The following is an 18,461-nucleotide window of genomic DNA, read 5'->3' as shown; positions in this document are numbered from 1 at the left end:
TGCTGAAAATAGCTTTCTAATACTGACTTGGGACATACACAGTGCTTATACTATTCCTGCACATGTATTATCCACTATTTTGTTTGCTATTTCATGAAATAGCAATTTGACAAAGACTAAACAAAACCACACAGTTTGGTCATTCCAGGTATTCCATACAAACTGTTTTCCTAAAAATCAGAAGTGTCAATTTCATAAAACTGACCAGAACAATTAGATAATTTCAATTGTTTTGTTACGAAAAATGCTACAAAATTATTGTAGCATTTCTGGTACAACCATCATGATCTGTTGCAGCCTACAGATTAATCAAGCCTTCAAGAAGAAAAGATTTACTGTGATTAAGGTTTACAAATACACCCTCTTTATGTTTGGGAAATTCAAGCCTGACAACAGGTCCTCTCAAAAGTTCAGCTAAATATATAAATTTGAAAATACAATCTGTCAATTAAATTACAGGAATTACACTCTTTATCATATGCTAGCAATGAAGAGTGAAATAAAGAGAGACGACAACTGAAAGACAAATAAGCAAGATGCAAGGAGTGTAGTAAGGAAATTTGGGAAAGAACAGGTAAGAGTAATACTGCAAATAACAGAGATTAAACTCAGGCATGAAAAGATGGTACAAAAATACAGATGACAGTTAAGATACCAAAGGAACTCAAACATTAAGCCATATTTCAACATCAGGGTCACTTTTTCTTCATTTTTTTGATTGATAGTTGTTTGGGGGTTTTTTCATTTCTGTTTGTCTTTTAGGTCACAGTAGATTAAAAATCTTTGTCAAAAAAGAAAAAAAAAAAAAAAAGGCACAAAACCAAAAGCAAACCCCTAACCCTAAAACCCTCTGTCTGAATAACAGCTGCATAGTCATAATGCAAAGGCAGCCTAAAAGGCTGATGTAAGAACCACAGAGAAATGAAAATCATTAATAGGAAAATTACATTAGCTTTCAGATAAATAAAAGCTTTACCCACAACAGTCAGGGTGATATGGAAAAAGAAGTCAATTGGTTTACATATTACTCAGAACAAAAAAGTTTAGTGAGGATGCTGGACTGTCTTGTGAATCTGAAACCTAGAAGCAGCTGAGTTTTCTGACTAGCTCCAAAGGCAACATATAGAACAAGCTACAAGACTGTAGTACAGTTTCCTCTTTCCAGACCTTCAAATTACACCCCACTACAAAGATGAAGATCCCATGCTATCCTCTGATCCCCTACTGTGACGTTTTCTGAAGACTCTGTATTTGAACTGGAGCACTAATCCACAGCTATCATTTCTGTTATTCTGTTTAATGAGGTTCTCACAATTCTTAGTGTACACACAGCAATTAAAAAAACCCCAAACATAAAAAGGAAAGAATTTTCAAATAAACAATTTAGAAAGACGGTATTACCAGATTTCTCTTCATGTGCGGATTCCTCTTCTCCTTTTTCAGTTTTTTCATTTCTGAGAAACGAAACAAAAATTTTACTCTTTTCTTGGACAGCAAATAAATACACTGTTTTCCTAACTCCAAACTTTGATACTTCTTACAATTAGCAATAAAATAGTAAAAAACCCTCATTTTGTCCATCATATCAAATCATAGGTAAGAAGGGCGGATAAACGTCAGCAATTATTAAAAAAAAACACATAAGTTTTCACAACAGTCCATAGTTAAAATTCTCAATCTAATTTTTAAAATCATGCCCTTTCTGCATTCCCTCCAACATCTACATTAGCTTCTCAAAGAAATTTTTATCATCAGGTTTGCTTCCAGTTCTGACCTTCTTTTTCTGCATTAACAACAAACTCCTCTCTTTCCCCTTTTCCCGTAAAGTTAAAGTTTTGTCCTTACCTAAACCTCTCCAGAATTCTGACCCTCCAACCATTTTCATATTGGAAGTTTCCTTTGCACTCAGCGTTTTTAGCAACAGGAGCCTGAATTGCCCCTTCATCCATTTCCCTCACACATGCTTCAACTTATTTTCACATCAGTGATTACAAATGGATTGCCCTAGTCTATGAAGACTGTGTATCTTTCCTCTAGATTCATCTGTAACAGCGTGTCAAAGGAGACACAGAATCTTTCCCGATCGATTTCCTTGTTATTATCAGTTGTTAACTCTTCATTTAGTTACACCTTACAATTAAGAATGTTAAATAGACTTGTTACTACTGTGTTATACACAAGACTGTGCAGCTATGTCCACTCATCGGCAAGTCATGCTCTCACTTTACTCCTTTCTTTTCTTTATTAAGCTCATTTCTGTCCTTGTCTTCAAAAAAAACCCAAACCACAACAAACAAACAAGTGATTGAAATCACACAGGATGCTGTCCCACAGAAACCTCAGTGGCCATACCACATGTGCCCACTAATACAGTCCACAACTTTTCCTCCCTCTAAATTACCGTACAAACGGAGTCAGTATGACAGAATCATTGGAATCGAGCTCCTTATTTAATCTTGAATAATCAATAGTAGAGGAAGCTTCTCGTTCAAGTTTGGCAAAGAAGATCTCTTTTTCTTCTTGTTCTTCCAAGGTATCCAATCCAACTCCCACGGCACTTTGATTAGGGCCAGAAGCTAAAACTGAATCTAAATTCCAAAGCAAAGAATAAAGTAACTGTGTCTGTGCTGTACGTCCACACAGAATAGTCACAACAGTTAAAAGCAACTATAAACAGACTCATATTAACGGTATCAAATCATCACAAACTAGTACCAGGAGCCTTCAGTTCACAAGATGCAGCTGACAGAAATTAACAATCCCAACTTGCAACAAATTAAGGTAAACTGCTTGTAATAGTAATTTATTTAGATCTATCTAACTTCATGAAATGATTGCGCTCTCAGTTCTCACCGTTTGCCTCCAGGCTGTCTCTACTTAAGGAGACAGCAACCCCATTACTTTTCTGAAGCTGCATCTTTTCCACCTGCTTATTCTCACAACTTTCTCCCACAGGCTGTGAAGTGTTCTGTATCTTCACAAAGCTTCCACTGGCTCCAAGCATTCCTAGGAAAGAAGATGCAATATTCTTGACTGTCATCTAAAAGCTATTTGTATGACACTTCAGTCTTTCAGTCACCTTCCAGAACCATGAATTTTAATTTCATGTTGCCCCTGCAAAGATACACTCTCACAAATCACATTCATATAACTTCCATGTCTATTATGAGATATGCAAACCTTGTTTAATTAGAGTTAATTAGGCTATTATATACGTTGTCTTCCTATCCTTCATATCTGCACACAAACCTAAAGTTCAGCACGGGGCAAATATAACAGCTGTAAAAATCAACTTACTGTAACGTTACTCATGGAAGACAATCACACACACAAACCCTATGCAGAAACAAACATTTGTTAAAAGCCTGTTCATTTCGTTTGATCTACTACCCCAGAGAAAGCACCACAGATTTTTGAAAATTGTAGCCATTGGTTTAGCAGCTGCATTTCATTTGTTGCCAGTTAAATGCTTTAAGGAAAAAAGATAGTAAACAAAGTTACTTAAAGGTCACTGATGAACACCCTGTTCTTCCATTCTGTATGTTTATGCAACTACAACATGCAGTTGCTCTCCTTACTGTAATTTCATTGTTGGGAGGGTTCAACAGCATCTTACCAACTTTCTGTGTGAATTCTGCTCTCAGACAGAACGCTGTCTTATCTACTTCCTTACAGAAAACTAAAAGCCAAATATTGCAGTACATTACTAGTTAAAAAGTAGTACCAAGTCCCTTCTGCCTGCCCCTAAAACACACACATTTGTACCTAGATTCTTTAGAGGTTCTCGTAGGAGAAGGGCTAGGAGAAAAAGCTGCTTATGCATTTTATCCAATGACACATGAAATGATTTAACAGCTCTCACAGAAGGGAACAGAAGCTATGTCTGTCTTTTCCAACATGAATCTCCGGTTGGTAAAATAAACTCAGAATTTTTCGTTCTGTCTGGCCAAATGATGTTTAGACTGTAGCTGTGTTCTCGTACCGACCACACCAGGAGGGGTGAAGACACTGACAACAGCTCATTTCCTGCTGGCAGGGGACTGCAGGAGATGCGTACATCAATAACCCCTCAGATCAAGAACACTAAAGCAGTCTTCCACGTGCCGATCAAGTGCTTCAACTCTGGGCTGGTACTCTGGTCTTCTAAACAGGTCCAACCAAGTCCCTTTTAAGAAATGCCATACTTGCCTATATCACGGAGAATCCTCTCCCTTCAGTACTGAAAATGTACCCAGGGTGAGGCAGGGTGAGGAAAGTAAGAGTCTGAACACCTTCTCCTTCCCTGCTGGGCACCCCTTAGCATATGCATTCTGATTATAAGAGCCTCCCTGTTAAGAAGTAGAAAAAGTTTTTTTTCTTGATTTCAACGATAAAGTCCCCTTGCACGTTTTATTGGGAGGCTAAGTGCATAAGATTCTGCATCTCGGAAATGACTTCCACATTCCTGTATCTAACTTCCACTCTGTCCTCCATACAGGGCTCTGACTGACTTCCCTCGCACGCAACAAAATGTCAGAGACACTGACTAAAGGTCAAGCTCCATACGTATACAAAGTTAATAGCTAAATAAATATATTTTGCTACCACATTGAAAAGTATAAAATGGAAAGCTCAAAGTGCTGAAGAGAAATGAAAAAGTACAAATAGTCCATTTCTCTGATCACTAAATGCAGTAATTTGAAATAATTTACCCAGATGGCACTCCAGTCTAGTTATCAAGACAGCAAACAGGAGTCTGCAGCTGGGTCACAAGTTTTTTGCAGACCTTTAGATTAGCCATAATCTCACCAGACCTCCAGCATCATTACTTTTTCAAGAAGAATGTGTTAGCAGAATCAAAAATAAACTGTCACTGCCCTCCTATATAAGATTTACAAGAAAGGAGATGGGAATATACTTCAGTAAAAAGACAATTAGAACATTTAACAGAACAAAATTTTAAAGAAAAACATTTTCCTGAGTCATTTTATTTAAATCACCTCAAACTCAATGAAGTTTCTGAACAGATTTAGATTGATCTTGAAGACTTCATGGGATTTATGTGAGCCATCTAATATTTTTGAAATATTTGGCTAGTTCAAACCAGACCAGAGCTTTTTAAATAAAAAGCACCTCACATAATAACCTGAAAATCAAACACTGTTTTGCAGCCATTGAGTTTTGCAACTCAGCCCCTCCCCAGACACCCACCCCAGATGACAGGGGACACTACCGTTGCTAATGAAAGCAAGAATGTCTTTTTTCACTCACCCTACACAATCTGAACTCTGAGAAACCTATCTAACTTGGAAAAAATATCAACTTGGATGGATTTCAAAGTCTCTTTTCACTTTTTGGCTGTTTGACCAGTCCTACTGATTTCTGTGGGGCTTGCAAAAGTTTGTTGTTTTTTTTTTTTTTTGGGAGGGGAGGGGGGAACACGGACGGACGTATTTCTTACTTTTCATAAAACCTTCTGGAAGTAGCAGTTTTCTTGAACTCCAAAGATTTCACTACCTGTATCTTCACATGCAATATTTTGTAAGGCTAATGATACACAGTATTCTTTTTCAAAGTCCTGCCATTTGAAATTAACTAAAAAGAATCTGAGTTTCACTAGAAATATTTTTCTAACCACCACACTTACAGAGAAAAGTTTAAAAACATAACTACAAAGTACTCAAACCTACAAACAATGACAAACATCTTTTCAAAATGTAACAACTTTTCTCCTTATTCTGACCAGGACTGTCAGAATTGAGCCATTTTACCTTTTTAGTATCATATAAAATACAGTAAATTTGTTACCCTCAGAATTGTCTGGACTGTCAGAAGTGAGGCTTCCTTCTTCTTTGTTTAAGTATGAATCTTTCTTGTTCTTATGAAATTTTTCCAGCATTGTGAATTTAGACAAAGCCTTGCTGCGAGATGCACTGGAAGAAGGTTTAGGGGGAACTACTTTTAAGTGTATGCAAACATTTATACGTTTTTATACATAATAGACAGGGAATAAAGAGAAAAATAAGAAGTCAGAATTCAAATTGACACTTCAGAAAAAGTAATGCAGTTCAGTTTCTTCTAGATCAAATTATCTACAATTTTCTAGCTATAACTAAAAGTTAAAGTTAATACTTATAACTTCTGAGAACAAAACTCTTTTTTCCCCTGTTTTTTTATTTTTAAAAAAGACAAACTCCTCCTTGTTCCACATGTACTTGGCATTCAAATACACTGTTCTAGGAGCTCAATATATTACCTGAAAACAAAGAAAACTAGTAAAACTACTTCAACAATAAAAGAAGTTTTGTACTACACGTTTTGAAAGAAAGCATCTAGATCGGTTCAAAGAAGAGTGGAAAAACATAGGTACATAAATGTGAATTACTACTGTCTTTATCACTGTCAGGTAGAAGAACTGCACGTTGTTTGCTCAAACCCTTGTGAGGAGTTGCTTAGCAGAAAATACAACCAAACGCCTTCCATTCACATTAGTAGAATTAAGTTTTAGGTAACAGTACCTATGCTGAAAACTGTGCTCTCTCATGACACTTAGATGATAGTCACACTACACACATGATATACCTTAGGCTAGCCAGATGCACTGTAGCAGACTTTTCCTTGTTCAAATTGTCAATGTGCAGGGGGTTTCTAATTGGCTAATTCAGAGAAAACTCTTAGTTACAGGTCTTTTGAATTTACCTTGACACAAGAGAGAGCAAGAGTAGTCTAGGGGATCAGGCCAGAAACAGGACTATGAGGATGTGCGACCAGAAGCTAACACAACTCAGAAAGGTCCAAGATGACTACAGGAAGCTGGCGAGCATATGGCAGGTGCAGTGCAAAAAGAGAAACAGTATGAAATCCATTCTGATACAATGCATGGGTCTTTCATTCTCTCAACCGATGTCCAAGTCCACTCGTGAGGCATCACTTCTCTAGATTTATATTCTCCCACATTTACTGGGAAAGTAAAAGCATTGACAGCATGCCTTCTGTTGTAAATAATGCAAACACCTGAAGCCTTTTAAAACAGTAATTTGAAGTAACTACCAAAGTCCTCCTATTGCTCATATTTCAAATATTAAGCCTAATTTGAGAAACAGATTCAGTTTTAGTGTTTATCTCCCAGACCGAGATGCTTTATAGCTATTCTGTGCAAATGAGGCTTATGAAAACAGGGTAGTATATACGCTCTAGAAAGCTAACACAGGGAAATGTTCTATAGGCTACATAGCAGATCACCAACATGATCTAAAGACCAAGTGCCAAATATTTCTTTGTCATGGCTCTCCAAAATATTATTGATCTGCTTGAATTTAACACCAAAGCCACATTTAAACTAGTACATACAAGTTAACTGCTATTGTCATTTACACAAAAGTATTTAATGGATCAACGTTTATAACTTAATTATTCTTCGGAATTTCTCTTCAGATAGCATAAAAAGTGACTTCATGTAAAAGGCTGAATCTGAAGTTACATTAACTAAAATAATCCTGCAGATTAAACAATTTAGTTTGTCATTATTACACCAACTGTACTGTTTCCATTCCAGGGGCAGCATGCACAGAGCAGCCCACTGGTCAGCAGGGGGAAAAAAAAAAGAAAAAAATCATCAACAGAAAATAAGTAGAATACTTATCTGATGGCAGACTTTGAAATTAAACAAGTAGAACAGAGAGTATTAATATTTCTTGAGTATGAAATACAGAAAGTGTGAGATTTTCTGGTTAGATTTTCAAAGTCATTCCCCACTCCTCCACTGGCTTACACTCAATACTGTCTGTCCTACTACATCACTGTAAGTAGTGATGTATGATGTAATGACAACCGAGCAAAAGTTCACACAGTTATTCGTCTGTTCTGGAAATGACAAATGAAGTAAGTGGCAGCTTGCTTTCAGTGAGAACACTATGTTCAAATGGACAATTTGCAAAGGATTTTCTACAGGAAACGCACTAGTAATACAAGGCTGATATTGAATAAATATAACAAAACATATTTAATCAAATACCAGACTGGGAATCTGAATGGGGACTCTTTTGCTCACTGTTTTCCACAGTTTCAGCATGGCTTTCCATCAGTTTCTTCTCTTTTCTCAGTTTAACAAATCTTGTTTGAAAAGCTTGAAAGGTAAGACAAACAGCAAGAACAGACAGGCAAGCAAGAAATGTGTGGGATTTCACAATATTCACAGGCAAACAAGACAGGAATTCTTATTATCCAATTTCTTTTTATCATTTAAATGACAAAAACAAGTAGAAAGGACATTAGTTAGAGGTAGGTCTTTAACCTGTCAAATATGGAAGATAGTACCTTCAATGATAATTTGCACATTTCGGTTTAAAGCTGAAGAACAAAGAGTTCAAGCGTGCCTAGAGTCACAAGTTGAGTTATTTTAAAATGTACTTTATATTTCTCAGCCAAATGAAGAGAAATAGTCAATGCTGTTTACCATTAGCCTATAAAACCAAGTGAAAACACACCATTAGTTTAAATCTCCATCTACTTCCTGGCACTTCTGCAACAAGGTGCCTTGAAAAAAACAATCATACAACAAATAAAAGTGTAGTACATATTTAGTCTTCCAGCCATCTCTTTCTGTGTGTTTCAAGAAAGCATGATGTAGACATCAAAGTAACTCAAACCGAAAACCCCAAACTGGAAACAACTTACCAGCTTGGTGCATTACTCTAGCTAATTAGCTATATTTTGCACTTTGTTAATGTAACAATATCTCTATACAGTACTACCCAAACACATCAACTCATACATATGGAGCATGTATTTGTAATGCAGTGCCACACTGTTGGTGGAGGTAAGACTTATACATTTACATAAGTTTGATTCATGATGACAAAACACTTTAAAAATAATAATTCTATTAGCTCACAGGCTGTTAATAAAGTCCTATCTGCAACCAACATGGAGGTTCAAGCCTAGAAGAACACACAAGGATCTCCACAAAATTCAAAGCATGCCAACATTACACTTTTCAGAAATTAAATTCAGCTTGTTATCATCACAGAATATTGTTATTTTTTCTGCAGGTCAATTATTTTGCTATTTAGGGCACATTTAATAACCTTACAAAAAGGTACAAATCTAAATCGTCCTCTTCTCAGTCAACCTGTGCAGTAACTTTTATTGCAATGCTGCTGTGCCTTCATCCGTTATTGATACATCTGAGTCACACATTACACAATCTACACCTGCTGAAGAATATTAGATCTGGGAAGACTGTATTTGACAAAGTACTTGGAAGCATGCAAGACAGAGACAGACAGAGGAAAAAAGGAGCAGTTCTAGAAGTCTATCCACACTGAATCCCTTACAATCACCTAACCTGTCATTTTAAACCACTGCAAGTGTATCTACATGAACTAAAATCATAGCATAGTTTGCAGCGTGTACACACATGTATAAATCCCCCTTTATGTGTGGGATTCATCATTCTCAGTTATAGCCACACAAAAATTACATACCTTCATAACCGCAGAGGAAAACTCCGTTTATACTGAAGGTGGCCAAGCTGGCCTCTGCAAATGGTTCTCTTTTGACTCTAAGTTAATTCCCTACAACTAGACTTCAGCTAGCAGAATGGCATTCACCATAGTACAGATTGCTTCTGTGCTTCGCAGTTCGTAATCTATCACAGTATATATTAATACAACTGCTACCACTTGCAAGTGTCCAGTGTGACAAATACATGCCTTTCCTCATGGGATGATACAACCAGGAGTTCTGCTACATGCCACAGAGCTAGCCTCTTCTTGCCAAGACAGAACCTGGAAAGCCCTCTAGTAAAACTTAAAGGCCTCTCTGCTTGGCAATATTAAAGTACTAGGTGGGATATGGCTTACTGCACATGTCCCACAAGCATGGAATTCTATGCAGAGAGTGGTGAGAGAGGTGCAGATGAAATAAAACTAATAATCTGGTTGGCAAAAACAGTGCTTGGGGAAGAATTCGGTGCACAGATCTAGCGTATTTGCCCCACATTCTTGTATTCTCAGTTTTATTATGTCCAACTGCCAAGATATATTGGACCTTTGATTCAAAAAGCATTACACACAGACTACTTTCAACTCCTTCTGAAAAAAATCAAGCCCCTTATCAAGATTATGAATATGAACAAGCTAGCTTCTTTTGCAAGTAAATGGATTCCATGCTGGCAAAAGTGGGTAGGCACAGCTTTTTTAAGAGAGACCTTAAAAAGTTTACCAGAACTCTCTCTTTATTTTATACATCAGTAAAATGCAGATCAAGCACATTTCAGTTCTAACAGCTTTACCTCTAGTTAAACTACACAGCTTATAAAATATTCTTAATTTAAAAAATAGAAGTGGTGGAATTGGTTTGGATGGGAACAACTTGATATAATCACAGCATTTCTTCTGATTTGCTTTGCATTGTACTTAATCCATGCAAGCAGTTCTCCAAAACTTGTAATCACCCTGCCTTTTAAGTACCTATTCCAATGTTTTTTGGTTTAAGTAGCATGAGGTGCATCGAAGTGCTTTATGGGTTGCCTCAAGCATCTCAGAAAAAAACATGGAAGAATGCTGAACTTCTAAAGTCACCTGAAAATGGTCTTTGATAGTATGTAGAAAAACGAGGTCATGTTAACCACTTAATTCTTACACTTTGCCCAGCAAGAACATTCTGTCCTTCCACTTTTTGTAAAGCTGTAAGGAAATCATAATATCTCATAACTACCTGACAGAAACTCTCTTATATCCATGTGAGTTTTCCAGCAACATCTTAAAAGGTCAGAGACAGATAAGCAGTCCAGACAACACCTATTAGGGTTATGCCTAAATGGCACAACTGCTGACTAAGATTTGACTCCTAACTATGACAACACTGACAGGACAGAGCTATGCTTAAAATTGGAGACTACCAGCAGTATCTTAATTCTGTCATATGAAAAACTGATTTCTGGAAATTTCTGTTAAGCTCCAGTTGTAAGTTATACAATTCACGAAAATAAGGAGCCATCAATTACTACAAGAACAAGAGGCAGTCACTCTGTGGAAACTAACTGCTCATAGGCTTTACTATGCAATAAGAAAACAATGGAGAAATGGAAACCCAGAGGTGGAAAGCTTGCAAACAATAATACATTTTCTTCCAGAACTACATGACCAAGTCAATACTGAACTAGCAATCATGTCATCACAGCCCTTTTCCCCTTGAGCCAGGGTTCTTGGCAAGGGAAATGTTGAGAATATCGACAGACATACATCTTTGCATCAGCTGCTGTTGAAAAGTTTTTCTGTGCTTCCCCAACCTATTATAAATGTTGCAATTAGCATAAGATTATACAAATCAGTCTTTTTACTTGCCAGTTTTGAAAATGGAAATCTATAAAAAGTCAGTATAAGGAACAGGTAGGTTACAAAACACACCTACAAATATTTCAGCAGAATTCGTAAGTTACATTTTCTAATCATCTCACTATTTAGAATGTGTTTACTCCTCACAAGTTTTAAAGACTTGAAAGCTACAGAAAAAACAGCAGAGAGCTTGCTTACAACTTGAACACATTCCCTTTTAAAAAAATACAAATACATTTGAGTTTTATATTTTACAAACTTGCATTGTAACGTTCTAAAGCACTCGAATGGCATCAACTTAATCTGAAACCAGGCCTATACGAAATATGAGAAAGAACTAGCCTGACACCCTGTGGCCAAAAAAATTGCAAAACGACATTATTTACCACCATCATCAGAATCTTCCTCAGATATCCACCATGGCACTGAATCCTTTTTCTTTGTTTCTTTTTTCCTGGGCTGTCCCAATGCCTCAAGAATGCTTGACTTTTTCTTTGAATTTCCAAGTGAATCATCTGAAAGAGACTGAGTCAATTGTATACAAGATTAAAGTCAGGTTTTACATTTTCACATTGTTTAACTGTCTTACAGCCACTCAGCTCTGGACTTCTGAGTTCAGATGCTGCTCCGAACTCCCCACTGTCTGCCTTTTTCATATATGCATGACAAAGCTGAGTAAGAAACAATAACTACATTCACGTAGCATAATACTGCATATTATAATAACCTCACTGCCAGAATTTGGATATGTTGAAAGTTAACCACTTACTAGAGTACACATTCAAATGAACAGCATAATCAGATCTTTTTTAATTAGTTACAACACACAAGAACCAAAATTCTGACTACATCCCTGGAGATAATGAAGTAGAACAGAAACAGTTCTGCCTTGACCGTGCTTTGTACACGAACAACATTATTCATATTCTAAAAATAAACTCTCATAAGCAATGTTCTAGCTCCCAGTAAATGAGACTTCAGAAATTTTATATTTTGCGTTCATGGAAATTAATAGAAATGCCAGAGCCATCCCTACCCAACTCTGTGTATTAAGCTTTCATATGTGCTAGTCATCCATGCCGATTTTGACTGATGGCTTACATCGATGGAGAAAAAAGTCTATGAGTATGAACATCCTATGAATTCAAGTTACTGAAGAGTAACAGGAAGGAAAAATACCTACAGACGCTTCATAAAACAACAGCACTTTTTTTGAAGTGATGCAGCATTTTTTTAAAAAAAAACAAACTCATCTCTGCTCTTTTCCTTCAGTAAAGCTCTTTGTGGCTTAAGTAGGCTCAGAGCCACAATTCGCTGTCCAGACATTGAACAAAGATAGTCACTAACTAGTGCGCTGCAACCTTATCTGCTATGTATTCTTTGTGCGTAAACTCAGTAAACATGGTGTTGAGGAAAGTGGCATACTTTTTATCTAATTTTTTAACCATAATGGTTGAAACCAATTGTCCTGAAGTGCCTTAAAGAACACAGTAAATAGTTAGCAAAAGCCGTAAAGCATAAGAAACAAAGAATTCACATATGAAATGCATCATTTTGGAAAATTTCAAAAGCTTCACTTTTGTAACAGTCACAAACAAGAAAATGTGATAGTATAAACAGAATACTAGAGGCAACAGGATTGTGGGTACTTAATATGTAAAACACAAGAGGATGTTTTATTAAAACAAGCCTCTGCAGTGCACTGCCTGATTCCTATTGCAGAAAACGCACGACCATGAAAGCCTACCTTTACTATATATCTAACCCTTCCATTTCTATGGGCCCAAAAAGAACACCCATAATTAAAATGCCAATTATCCAAAACTACCATTAAGAAAAAATTAATAAGAAAATAATACTCTCATGAATATCTCTGACCAATAACATCTTTAGAGCTTACAGTTTCACTTGAGAAAACCAAATGCCTGTCATACAGTCTCAGAGAGAAAATGTAAGTGCTCTGAGCCTTGCACTTTAATAAAACACAATTGTAATAAGTTATGAAACTGCTAGACAACAGGATGTATTGCAATTTCTTTAAGTTGGGACAGTGACATCAAACAAAACAGCTTTATATTCTTAATAAATGTCTTATAAATAACAACTTCCTTACTCTAGTCACAAGTACTAGTGCCATTGTCCCCAAAGGTCGGACTGCCTCCTGCTAGCTAGAAGTACTGACAGGTGCTTGATGCAAGCTCTGTTATCACTTGCTGTTTCTTTTACAACTAACAGTATCCTCTACTCTGCAAGCAGAACTTCAGCGATGCTCGTACTCCTTAGAGTATTGTAACTAAAGAAACTGAAACTCCCACGGGCTGTTCTCAAGTTCTGGAAACTTTCTGTGTCCAGCTACCTTGTCAACTGCAGACAGTAAAGTTGCAGCAGCTGGGAAAGAAATGCTGACATAAAACTACTAGTGCATTTTTCCCAACATGTCAGTTGTCTCAACAGCGAAACTTACAGATGTTTTTTCTTCCTTTGAAAAAAAGCAAATAAATAAATAAATAAAGCAACTTTTTGGACTCGCAATGGCTTTTCAGTACCAGTAAGTGGTACTGATTTCTTCCTTCCCCTCCTCTATAAAAGAACCTGTCAGCCTTTCAGGAACACAGGCAAAAAAAAAAAATTTTCAAAAAAGTGTCTGTTGTTTAATCTCAACTTAAATAAAAGCCAAAAGTGTCAGTTTTAAGAACTGGGACAACTACATGGCACATAATCAGCTTACCACCTCCTATACACATGAAGGAACTTAAGAAAGTAGATAGGTAATATAGGATTGGATCTACACTCAGATTTTCATGACCAGTTGTCCTAATTATTTCATGAAACAAGTCTTTTTTGATAAAACAAGTCTACTCCAAATTATATTTTTAGCACAAAACAGTATTTTAATATATTTGATCTTTTAAGAAAAATTAAAAATGTTTTTCAAACATGTTTTAATGTACAATGTTTCTCTTCCAGGTACCATTCTACAGATTTTCTAGTAAAGATGGTATAGCCTTTCCTTTTGAAAGTCTTCCTTCTCAGCTATCCATGAATATCAAGTAGAACAAAAGTCAGCCTAGAAGACTAGAGGAAGACAATGGCTTTTTCAAAAGATTTCTTTGCTGAAATTGTCATCAAAAAAAAGCAATTAATTGAAACACTGTGCATTAGAAAGAGCTCCTCATGTTGCATGTCCCAAAGGAACTTCACAGCCAACACCCTGAAAACCTAGGAGCTATACCAATGACAGATGATGCTTAAGGGAAATTAAAGTGACAATAGGGGAAGCACGCTACAGCAAGATACTGGTGCTGGGGAGCAGAAGGGTCACAGGCACACAGACAATGATGGAGGAAGAGAAAAATCATGGATGACAACAGGCCATTCTAGCCAGGGGCTGGGAATAAGCGTGACTAGGCAGAGGGAATCATTAAAGACCTATCCTACATGCAGTAATTGTTATTACACATTTGTGTTTCCTTCTGTATAATGACAAAAGCCTAGAAAATCCTCTTCACTGACAGCTTTTAAAGTTCAGTGCATACACCAAAAGACTTTAGTTTAATTCTCATATTAGACCTGCATCACCCAACTGTATGTAGTCTTTCTTTTAACTTTATTCATTTTAATCGCAAATATACATACAACCAGCACCTCCTCCCAACAAAGGCGGTTTTAGTAACTATGAGTTAAAGAGAAAAACCATCTTGCTCCATTTCTCCTCCAAAAGATTTGCTTAAACAGTATTAAGTCTTCCTCAAACTACTAAGAAACAGTTTTTGTTATTTGCTCCCCCAGTTATATTCTCAAAACAAACATCACCTACACAGCAATTTCAAATAATGGAGCTCACCTGTTTCTCATCTTTCTAACATTAAAAGGTTGCACACTTTTTATAAAAAGCAAAAGCAAAGGGAGGGACATAACAGAAGATGCATGCATACATAGTAGCAGAGAGTGGACAATGTCATTGTTATTTGGGTCTGTATCTAGCTGGCAAAACATAAACAATGCATATTTTTAATGACTGGATTGGCAGTATATGTGTTTAAGCAAGCTTAAACACTGTACAAACATTTTCGCTTGAAATGATAAAAAACAATTAAGACATGAGTTGTTAAAAGTTACGTTCTCTGGAACATGTCAAAAACCACTTAAAATAATTCAATAGAGCCATTTTGACTTTTTTCTTACTTGAGCATTCTCAATGCGGGCAATAGCTGAGGAGCAAGAAGAGCACGTCAAATGAGGGACAAAATACTAGAAGTAATCATATGCAGAGTTTTGACAGATGCGCAAAATAAATAAAAGAATAAACCTCCTTTCCCTTCCCCAGAGCAACTCACTTCATAAAAATAGTAAGTAAAGAAATTTTGACAGAAGTGCAGAGCCTAATTTTCTATTTTTACTAACATTAATAATTTCAGTGAATTCAAGAATGTTAACTCAATTACATCATCAAATTAAAGGCCAAAATCTACTTTTAAGTTATTTGTGAATCTTCATTTTCAGATGGCATTTCTGTTTTCTGTTCTCTCAATTTAGTATTGCTCGGTGAAGTTACATTTATTCGGTATCTCTAAAAACACCTCACAAGCTGCTTGGTTAAGGCAGAGTTACAGACTTAGCTGGGAAAGCTAAAATGTTCTTGGAAAAGAAGCCTCTGGTTACTATAGATCTTTACTACAGATCTTTACTACATAGTACAATTTTGATAGAAAAAAAAGTGCGATTTTTATAGAATCTAGCACCTATATTTTTCACAAGTAATTAAATCGTAGCGCAGCATCTAAGTCAAAAAAATCCTTTAAGTGTACATTACATATAACAGAGAACCCAAGAATATTCTCTGCCATAAGCTACACTTATGTACAGTAACAGAATCTAGTAAAGGCCTTATGTATGTGGTATTTATATCTTAGGATTACCACGCTGTGTGTCCGATAGATCAGAGCGCAAATTCTGAAATTACAGATCTACTGCAGTGAAAAAACCATACTGAGTCAGGGCATTTTGACCACGTCCAAAAACTGTTAGCTGAAGTCATAACCCACAGACTTGCATGATTTTACCTGTACTCAAAATCATCAAGCACCATGAGGAATACAAGGAATCAAATTAAAATTTTCTAATCACTACAACATACTTCATTTTGTTAGGATTAATACAAGAATTTTTAAATAGAATTCAGTGAAATTAGGTATTGCACAGAAAAATAAGGAAATTCTTAAAACGTAGCTTGTGCCTACATACAGGAAAAGTTTTTCCTCTCATTTTCAATTATGTATCAATTTGAAGCTTCTGCTACTAAATAACACACACAATTAAACTGAAACAAAAATCAAGAAGTGAGAGCTCTTTCTGAAGATACAGCCTAGCAGTGACAACATATTTATTTAATCACAAAACTGTTCTCTTGAGTTCAATACAGCAAAATAGTATGAATTAAGTTTAGCAATGAAGTTAAGAACTTGCAAAGACCCACACATAGGACAGCTATGTGAATTATATGACAAAAGCACAGCTGCACCTTCCATTTCATATTCTTCCACACTCAATTTTCCTTCTGTATTTTAATAGAGAAAAGAGACGTGACCTTGCTCTGAAACATACCTCCTTCAGAAACTCTTCAAACTGCTCGTCTAATTCTTCTTTTGAAAATCGATGAGCCATAATCTGCAACTGGCTGTTACCTTCCAAACAACTGAGTTTAAAAACTAAGATTTAAAATAAAAATAAAGTTAATTAAAAGCATTCTGAAATTAGAGTTAACGTAGTGATTTGCTGCTTTCATAGAGAGCTATAAGCAAAAAAAAAAAAAAAAAATTAAAAAAAAAAATCGAGATGCTGAATTTCATTCCTCCCACACCTAATCTAAATTATTCACTGAATGAGACAATCAATGCAAATATTGGATTACCCAAATTCCTTATAATCAAAAGACTAATTTCCAAAATAACAGTTTCAGCATTTAAACTTTGAGAGATAAATAAAACATGATTATCTTCGCCATCTTTACATTTTTCTTCAAAAGACAGCAATCTTAGCTACCCACAATTAAGCATAGTGCCAATGATCAAAAGAGATTCCACTGCAATAATACTTCCCATCCATTTTAAGGGTTTTTAATTCCCTTCTACGTTTCTTCTCCAAAACTGGAGACATCTGGCATTGTAAGTTTTGTTTCATCATCTCTGCTGTGCTTAGTAAACAATAAATACACTAAAGTCTCAAGACTAGAGCATGACATTTGGTTTGATCTGCCCTGACACAGAAAACCAACGGCACTTGCCCCTGCCATTCCCAAGTCTCTGTTGACTTCTCAGGTATAAAATATGCCCCATAATCAAAATGCTACAAAGCTTTTGTACATCTCACTGCTCAATACATATGGTTACCTTCAAAACTGCATATGTATAGCAGCATTAAACTACCCTAGCATCTTCCAGGCTGAGAAGTGCTATGTAAACATAAAAGGGCTAAACATTTGCAGAAATGCTTTTACCATTAAATAAAACTTCTCCCAATATGGAGCCCTCTCAGTACACAGGATTGTTACCTACGCAGTAAACTGACTTTGACAGGCGAGTCGTGACAACTGCTTCCTGCTTTCACTCCTTATTCATCCACAGACCACCGGAGACTTTGGCTTTGGCTGTCAGAAAAAGAAAAAAAAAAGTTATAGCAGACCGCCCAGGCTTTGAATGGAATAAGATAACCTTATGTAAGCACTTGGACAATATCTCCGAAAACATGGTAAGAAGATTAAGAATGTTATCTCTCACGACACACATAATCCAGTATCCTTTTACACTTTTACATCAAATAACACTAGATGCTAAACATTAGATGCTTTTACAATTTACTAGCTGTGCCAACTACTTCAGCAAGTGGAGAACACTTAATTACAGCCTTGCCAGAAAAACAAACTGATTCTTCTGACATTATCTGTACTTCTACCTTATAATGACAGCTTTTATAAAAACTAACAATATAAAACTTTATTTTTCAAAAGGACAACAAACATGTCACTGTCCGTAACAGACGATTACAAACAGTACCCTTAGCAAATATACTTTACAGCCATGCTGTTAGAACTGGAGGCTCACAAATGACTTTGTACACAAAACAACGAAGTCACTTGCTCGCATA

The 18,461-nt window shown here is 36.2% G+C and overlaps 1 protein-coding gene across 1 annotated transcript in view; it reads right to left on the bottom strand.

The window, feature by feature from the left end:
* CEP162 (centrosomal protein 162kDa) overlaps positions 1-17,918 on the bottom strand; it is a 43,717-nt gene extending 25,799 nt beyond the window's left edge. Inside the window, exons 1-6 of the mRNA XM_009697835.1 lie at positions 17,873-17,918; positions 16,923-17,026; positions 11,705-11,843; positions 2,854-3,006; positions 2,402-2,588; positions 1,402-1,454 (exon numbers count right to left, since the gene is read on the bottom strand). Of these exons, the coding sequence (XP_009696137.1) occupies positions 1,402-1,454; positions 2,402-2,588; positions 2,854-3,006; positions 11,705-11,843; positions 16,923-16,982 (592 nt within the window). The 5' untranslated portion in view covers positions 16,983-17,026; positions 17,873-17,918. The remainder of the gene's footprint in view (positions 1-1,401; positions 1,455-2,401; positions 2,589-2,853; positions 3,007-11,704; positions 11,844-16,922; positions 17,027-17,872) is intronic.
* Between the last annotated feature and the right edge of the window lie 543 nt (positions 17,919-18,461).

The sequence above is a fragment of the Cariama cristata genome, unplaced genomic scaffold, assembly GCF_000690535.1.
Source record: "Cariama cristata isolate BGI_N322 unplaced genomic scaffold, ASM69053v1 scaffold16243, whole genome shotgun sequence".
Classification (NCBI taxonomy): domain Eukaryota; kingdom Metazoa; phylum Chordata; class Aves; order Cariamiformes; family Cariamidae; genus Cariama; species Cariama cristata.
Note: the sequence above shows the minus strand (reverse complement) of the source record. Positions and strands in the feature narration are given on the sequence as shown.